We start from the raw sequence: 7,972 nt of genomic DNA, 5'->3' as shown, positions 1-7,972 counted from the left end.
ATATGATGCAATAGGAGATTTCTTTTTAGGCAATTTAACATGAGTGGATTGCCTAGAACTAGATGCCTCACTCTTATACATAAAAGCATGATGAGAGCCAGAGTGAGACTTCTTAGAATGAATTCTCCTAATCTTATGCTCGGGAGAACCAGCAGGATATAAAATATAGCCCTCGTTATCCTGAGCCATGGGAGCCTTGCCCTTAACAAAATTAGACAATCTCTTAGGGGCATTAAGTTTAACATTGCCTCCCTGTTGGAAGCCAATGCCATCCTTAATTCTAGGGCGTCTCCCACTATAGAGCATACTTCTAGCAAATTAAAAATTTTCATTTTATAAGTCATGCTCATTAATTTTAGCACTAAGTTGAGCTATGTGATCATTTTGTTGTTTAATTAAAGCTAGGTGATCATGGATAGCATCAACATTAATGCCTCTACATCTAGTACAAATGGAAACATGGCTAACAGTAGATGTAGAGGGTTTGCAAGCATTTAATTAATCAATCTTAGCATGTAACATGGCATTCTCATTTCTAAGATTGGAAATAGAATCATTGCAAACATTTAAATCCTTAGCCTTAGCAATTAAATTATCATTCTCATTCTTAAGGCTAGAAAGTGATTCGTTCAACTTGTCAATTTTAGAAATCAAACTAGCATTATCATTTTTGAGGTTGACAAGTGAATCATCACAAATATTTGATTTCTCAACCTTAGCAATTAATTTGGCATTTTCAAAACTAAGGTTAGAGATAGTGTCATGGCAAATGCTAAACTCACTAGTCAATTTTTCACATTTCTCTACTTCCTGAGCATAAGCATTTTTCACCTTAACATGCTTCTTATTTTCCTTGATAAGGAAGTCCTCTTGGCTATCCAAGAGTTCATCCTTCTCATGAATAGCACTAATTAATTCATTCAATTTTTCCTTTTGTTGCATGTTTAGGTTGGCAAAAAGAGTAAGCAAATCATCCTCATCATCACTAGAGCTAGCCTCATCACTAGATGTTGCATATTTAGTGGAAGCTCTAGATTTTACCTTCTTCTTTTTGCCATCCTTTGCCATGAGGCACTTGTGGCCGACATTAGGGAAGAGGAGACCTTTGTTGATGGCGATGTTTGCGGCGTCCTCGTCGGAGGAGTCGGTGGAGCTCTCATCGGAGTCCCACTCCCGACAAACGTGGGCATCGTCGCCCTTCTTCTTGTAGTACCTCTTCTTCTCCTTCTTCTTTCCCCTCTTGTCGTCGCCCCTATCACTATCACTTGATAATGGACATTTAGCAATAAAGTGATCGGGCTTACCACACTTGTAGCAAACCTTCTTGGAACGGGGTTTGTAGTCTCTCCTCTTCCTTTGCTTGATGATTTGGTGAAAGCTCTTGATGATGAGCGCCATCTCCTCGTTGTCGAGCTTGGAGGCGTCGATGGGGAGCCTACTTGACGTAGACTCTTCTTTCTTCTCCTCCGTTGCTTTGAAGGCGACGGGTTGCAGCTCGGGTGTGGAGGTGGCACCTCGCTCGATGATTTGTTTGGAGCCTTTGATCATCAATTCAAAGCTCACAAACTTTCCTATAACCTCCTCGGGAGACATTAGCTTGTATCTAGGATCACCACGAATTAATTGAACTTGTGTAGGGTTAAGAAAAACGAGTGATCTTAGAATAACCTTGACCATTTCATGGTCATCCCATTTTGTGCTCCTGAGGTTGCGCACTTGGTTCACCAAGGTCTTGAGCCAGTTGTACATGGCTTGTGGCTCCTCCCCTTGGTTGAGCATGAATCGACCGAGCTCCTCCTCGATCGTTTCCCGCTTGGTGATCTTGGTCACATCATCTCCTTCGTGCGCGGTCTTGAGCACGTCCCAAATCTCTTTGGCACTCTTCAACCCTTGCACCTTATTATACTCCTCTTGACTTAGAGAGGCGAGGAGTATAGTAGTGGCTTAGGAGTTGAAGTGTCGGATTTGGTCGACCTCCTCCGAATCGTAATCCTTGTCCCCTACCTTCGGTACCTGCGCTCCATACTCAACAATATCCCATATGCTTTTGTGGAGTGAGGTTAGGTGATGCCTCATTTTATCACTCCACATAGAATAATCTTCACCGTCAAAAACCGGTGGTTTGCCTAATGGGACGGAAAGTAATGGAGTGCGTTTTGAAATACGAGGATAGCGGAGGGGCATCTTACTATACTTCTTGCGCTCATGGCACTTAGAAGAGTTGGATGCCGATTCGGAGCCGGAGGTGGAGGGTGACGAAGAGTTGGTCTCGTAGTAGACCACCTTCTTCATCTTCTTCTTCTTGTCACCTCTCTATTGTGACTTGATGGAGGAAGAGGATTCCTCCTTGTGCTTGTGGGCGGACTCCCTCGAATGGGTTCTCCCCGAGCTTGCGGATGCTCCCTCTTAGCGAATGGGTCGCCGCCGGTCCCGATCTCCCTCTTGGCGGATGCTCTCGACATCACTTCGAGTGGTTAGACTCTTAATGAAGTACCGGGCTCTGATACCAATTGAAAGTCGCCTAGAGGGGGTGAATAGGCAAATCTGAAATTTACAAACTGTAAGCACAATCTACAAGCCGGGTTAGCGTTAGAAATAAAAGTGAGTCCAAAAGAGAGGGCGAAAATAAATCACAAGCAAATAAAGCGGATGACACGATGATTTGTTTTATCGAGGTTCGGTTCTTGCAAACCTACTCCCCGTTGAGGTGGTCACAAAGACTGGGTCTCTTTCAACCCTTTCCCTCTCTCAAACGGTCACCTAGACCGAGTGAGCTTTTCTCCTCAATCAAATGGGTCACTTAGACCCCACAAGAACCACCACACAATTGGTGTCTCTTGCTTTGATTACAAAGGTGTTGAGAACAAGAATGGAAAGAAGAAAAGCGATCCAAGAACAAGAGCTCAAAGAACACGAGCAAAAACTCTCTCTCTAGTCACTATTTGCTTGGAGTGGAAATGGGACTTGGAGAGGCTTTGATTCTATTTGATTTGTGTCTTGTATTGATTGCACTAGCTCTTGTATTGAATGTGAAGTCTGAAAAACTTGGATGCCTTGAAGTGTGGTGGTTGGGGGGTATTTATAGCCCTAACCACCAAAGTGGTCGTTGGGGAGGTTGTCTGTCGATGGGCGCACCGGATAGTCCGGTGCACCACTGGATACTGTCCGGTACGCCAGCCACGTCACCCAACCGTTAGGGTTCGACCGTTGGAGCTCTGACAGATGGGGCCACCGGACAGTCCGGTGGTGCACCGGACAGTCACTGTTCACTGTCCGGTGTGCCTTTTGGCGCTGCTCTGACTCTGCGCACTCTGTCCACGCACTGTAGCGCTTTTACAGGTTTCCGTTGGAGTCGACCGTTGCGCTGTAGCCGTTGCTCCGCTGGCACACCGGACAGTCCGGTGAATTATAGCGGAGTGACATTTCCAGAATCCCGAAGGTAGCGAGTTGGAGTTGATCCACCCTGGTGCACCGGACACTGTCCGGTGGTGCACCGGACAGTCCGGTACGCCAGACCAGGGCAGCCTTCGGTTTCTTTTGCTCCTTTCTTTTTGAACCCTATCTTGAACTTTTTATTGGTTTGTGTTGAACCTTTGGCACCTGTAGAACTTATAATCTAGAGCAAACTAGTTAGTCCAATTATTTGTGTTGGGCAATTCAACCACCAAAATCATTTAGTAAAAGGTTTGACTCTATTTCCCTTTCACCTACCAAATGTCTTGTCGTGCACGTGAGCTCGTCCCCTTAGTCTCTGTTTGTTTGGACCCACCTGACTACGTGTCTGTACCCAACAATGAGTATTAAGATGGTTTAGTGTAGAATTTAGTTTAAATTTCACATAAAATTACTCCAATACAGATGAATTGAAGGAATACATTGGTATAGTAGCCCCTCCTAATTTGATATGTCCCCTCTAAACTCAAATTTTGGCTTCGCCTGTGAGTTTAAGGCTACCATCTTTCTCTCTCTCTATGTGATTAAGGCTCCTCAAACTAATAGTTAGCTACTAAAAATTAGTTGTTGGGTTCCAAACACCATCAGCTAATATCGACACTAATTGTTAGCTATCTCACAGCTAACAATTAGTTCATTCACTCGCTAACTATTAGCTCTATAGGTTCTAAACAAGACCTAATTATAACGAGGTAGATTAGTTATGTGTTTTTATGTTTTCTTAGAAGACAGTAGAGCTAATAGTTAACTGCTATAATTAGCTAAATACATTCAAACAGTAGCTAATACTTCAACAATTAGTTATTTTTAGCAAATTAGCTAATAGTCAACTAGTTATTTATTAGCTAGTTAATTTTAACAGTAATTTTTAGCCAACTAACTATTATCTACAGTGCATTCAAACACCCATTAAAAAGGGCTTAAAATGAGTTTAGATCATGCCCCGGGTGGCAATGGCTTGTATCCGTCTCTCCATGTATAATTTATTTTATTAAAAAAACAGAAGCACAAACTACCGCAGCTTATCAAGCAAGCGCTACGGAGCGCAGGTCACCGAGCTCTGGCCCGCCCAAGTTCACTACCCGACCCGCCGCGCCGCAGTCTAGAAGCTTCTGCCGGCCGTCTGCGGCCCGCCCATCCGCAACCCATGGCTGTCGTCGAAGAAGACGCTGCGGCGTCTGCAGATCCCGCCGCCGCGTCCGATCCCGCCGCTGGTGAGTACCCTCCTCGCGCTCGGCCACTACTACCGCCCCTACCCCACTCGTGGCTGGCTGGTGCTCAGTGAATCGGGTGCTGGTGGCTTGCTCATACGTTCTGTTGGGGATTCTGGCCATTTGGGAGATTTGGGCCGCGGTTACTTTACAACAAGGCAGTTTCGGATCCCACCACACCCGCGGCTTGCCAATTCCTGCCGCACTACACTACACTTCCCTGAATTGCAGTGTGGCTATAGACGATAAGATTCGGGATCTGTGTCAAGACGCAGACTCCCCGGTTTCTGACTTCTGCTGCTTTCTGATTCTCAGGCTCCAGCGAAAACGAGATCACAGTAGAAGAGGCTTCTTTCGTGCATTCTGAACCTCCCCAGGATGGCAGCGCCCCACCCGTGGTTTCCTCTGACATGGAGGCCCTTCACGACAAGGTTAAGAAGCAAATCATCAAAGAAGGCCATGGCAGGAAACCGCTGAAGTTCGCGACGTGCTTTGGTGAGTACGGCGTAGGTGGTTCGGACCATATGCTCATGCTCCGGATGTCGAATTTTAGGATGAGCTAATATGCTGTGCCTGCCTGTCCTGTTTCTTATTCTATAACAACGATATCTTGTATGTGTTTCGTTTGAGCGACCAAGATCATGAGATGCTTATGGTTGTGTCAAATTTCAAAACTTCAGATTTTAACCCTGTTTCGTCCAAAGCTGCCTAATTCAGTCGTTGCACGCTAGTTTGATTTTGATTTAGCACGCATGAGAACTGCCGTGAATTTAACTTTTTTTTCTTTTTCTAAACTTGGTGTTGCAGTGCACTATAGAGCATGGGTTCAAGGATCATCGCATAAATTTGAGGATACCTGGCAAGAGCAACATCCAATTGAACTAGTACTTGGAAAAGGTGCCACAACAATCACTTCGCTTATTTTATACTTAGTTTTACTCGGCTCCGTGCATTTCACCCATCTATTCCATGAATGCAAACAGCTTACATTGCATGCTATTATGCCTTTATAGTACAATAATGATGGTTCTTAGTTACGATTCTATATAACCAGTTATCCTTCAAGTAGTCTGTCATGCCTTCTATTTATGATTTAATTTGCTGTAAGATGAAAGAGTGAAATATACATAGTTAGTTGTGATTTGCACCCTTTTTATGTTGCATTGCCAGTAAGCCTACAGGTACTGGGTAACTAGCCTGAGAATCATATGGACAACCTCAGCTGTACAACAGTGTTTATCAGTGATAATTGCCTATGGGGAAACTTTCTAAAGCTTTCTCCTCAATCAACAGAGAAAAAACAAATGTCTGGTTTAGGCATCGGTGTTGGCAGCATGAAAAGCGGGGAGCGTGCATTGTTGCATGTTGGTTGGGAGCTAGGCTATGGCAAAGAAGGAAGTTTTTCATTCCCAAATGTCCCTCCAATGGCAGACCTTGTTTATGAAGTTGAACTCATTGGATTTGATGATGTTAAAGAGGTAAGAAACAAAGGTCTACTGCCTCCACCCCACATTATGATTCACTTATATTATTCTTTTGAAGAGTAGGCTGAGATTATTCATATTGGTTAGCATTACTTACTTTTCTCAATGTGGGAAGTTCCAAATAATGATAAACTGTGAATCAGGGTAAATCCCGAAGTGACATGACAGTTGAAGAGAGGATTGCAGCTGCAGACAGGAGAAAGATTGAGGGCAATGCATATTTCAAAGAAAAGAAGCTTGAGGAGGCCATGCAGCAATATGAAATGGTTAGTAGCATGCTATACTTTGGACATTATTGTAGTTATCAGCATATTCTGATTTCAGTCGACCTGTTCTCTTCTACAGGCGATTGCATACATGGGAGATGATTTCATGTTTCAATTATTTGGAAAGTACAGAGACATGGCCTTGGCTGTGAAAAATCCATGCCATCTCAATATGGCTGCATGCCTGATCAAACTAAAGAGATTCGATGAAGCTATTGCGCAGTGTAGCATTGTATGTTACTCGACCATGCCCATAAGTACATTCAGTCTTGAACCCACGATTTACATTCATGGGTACATTTTTACAGTTTACGGCTTTGCATAGACCTTAGCAAAAAACTATACAGGATTGTATGTTCCAACAGTAACATTTTTACAGTTTACGGCTTTGCATAGACCTTAGCAAAAAAATATACAGGATTGTATGTTCCGACAGTAACAGCATGATAATTTTTTAAATGGTGTTAAAAAACTGTAGCAACTAAGCTCATATCAACATGAAAGATTCAACATTACAGGTATCGAACAGCTGATTTGCACATTTCCAGCCTTTCTATTGCAAAAAGGTGTTGGTCTCATGATGTTTCATGAAGTGAACAATCCCATGGTCCTGATACAAAATCAAACGAAAAAATTACCATTTGATGGATTATCCTTTTTGTAAACATATTATTCAGGTTTTGACAGAAGATGAAAGTAATGTCAAAGCGCTGTTCAGGCGAGGAAAAGCTAAATCTGAACTTGGCCAGACAGAATCAGCGAGGGAAGATTTCCTCAAAGCGAAGAAGTACTCCCCAGAAGACAAGGAGATCATTCGGGAGCTCCGTTTGCTCGCGGAACAAGACAAGGCACTATACCAGAAGCAGAAGGAGCTCTACAAAGGTCTCTTTGGGCCAAGTCCTGAAGCGAAACCGAAGAAGGCAAAGTACCTCGTTGTGTTTTGGCAGTGCCTGGTGTCATTTATCCTTTATCTGGCTGGGATGTTCAAACGGAAGAACGAGTAGGATAATTTACCAGAAAATTGTGTAGAACTGGTGGCCTAATTGACCAACCTTGTATTATAAGGAGTGTTGAATTTTCTGTAGAACTGTCGGCCGGTCCGGATCAATTAGTTGTTATGAACTCTATACGATGTTGTTCACTATTATGCCATAGTTTCATACAGTCTTTCAACTGGAGCTCAAAGGGCCTTTTATGCCATTGTATATTGCAGCTTTCATATTTAGATTATGCTAGTAATAATACTGTTGCTACAACTGGAGCTCTAGATTTCACTCTCCTGTTGGATGCTGCTGCAATAGAAACTGCAGCTGCTTGCACAAAGCACAGGCTCTCAGTTCATTGCTATGGCATGTTGGCATCACAAACATTTGAGTGCAAGCAGCAGGCGGCGTGCCTGAACACACGCTCCTGATTCCATCATCAAAAGACAAGTGTTCCAGTTCAGAAAACGTGCCTGAACACACGCTCCTGATTCCATCATCAAAAGACAAGTGTTCCAGTTCAGAAAATCGGAAAGAATTTGTTTATGTAAAATATATTTATATATTATTATTAG

The 7,972-nt window shown here is 43.4% G+C and overlaps 1 protein-coding gene across 1 annotated transcript; it reads left to right on the top strand.

The window, feature by feature from the left end:
- Window positions 1-4,460: 4,460 nt before the first annotated feature.
- Window positions 4,461-7,599, top strand: LOC100193080 (uncharacterized). The gene is made up of 7 exons (NM_001138245.1): window positions 4,461-4,667; window positions 4,980-5,159; window positions 5,472-5,561; window positions 5,958-6,142; window positions 6,292-6,414; window positions 6,494-6,646; window positions 7,092-7,599. Exons 1-7 carry the CDS (start codon window positions 4,601-4,603, stop codon window positions 7,416-7,418), a joined length of 1,125 nt encoding a protein of 374 aa, NP_001131717.1. The 5' UTR covers window positions 4,461-4,600; the 3' UTR covers window positions 7,419-7,599.
- The last annotated feature ends 373 nt before the right edge of the window (window positions 7,600-7,972 follow it).

This window comes from Zea mays, chromosome 2, assembly GCF_902167145.1.
Source record: "Zea mays cultivar B73 chromosome 2, Zm-B73-REFERENCE-NAM-5.0, whole genome shotgun sequence".
Lineage (NCBI taxonomy): Eukaryota > Viridiplantae > Streptophyta > Magnoliopsida > Poales > Poaceae > Zea > Zea mays.
This window is presented reverse-complemented; position numbering and strand designations above follow the sequence as displayed.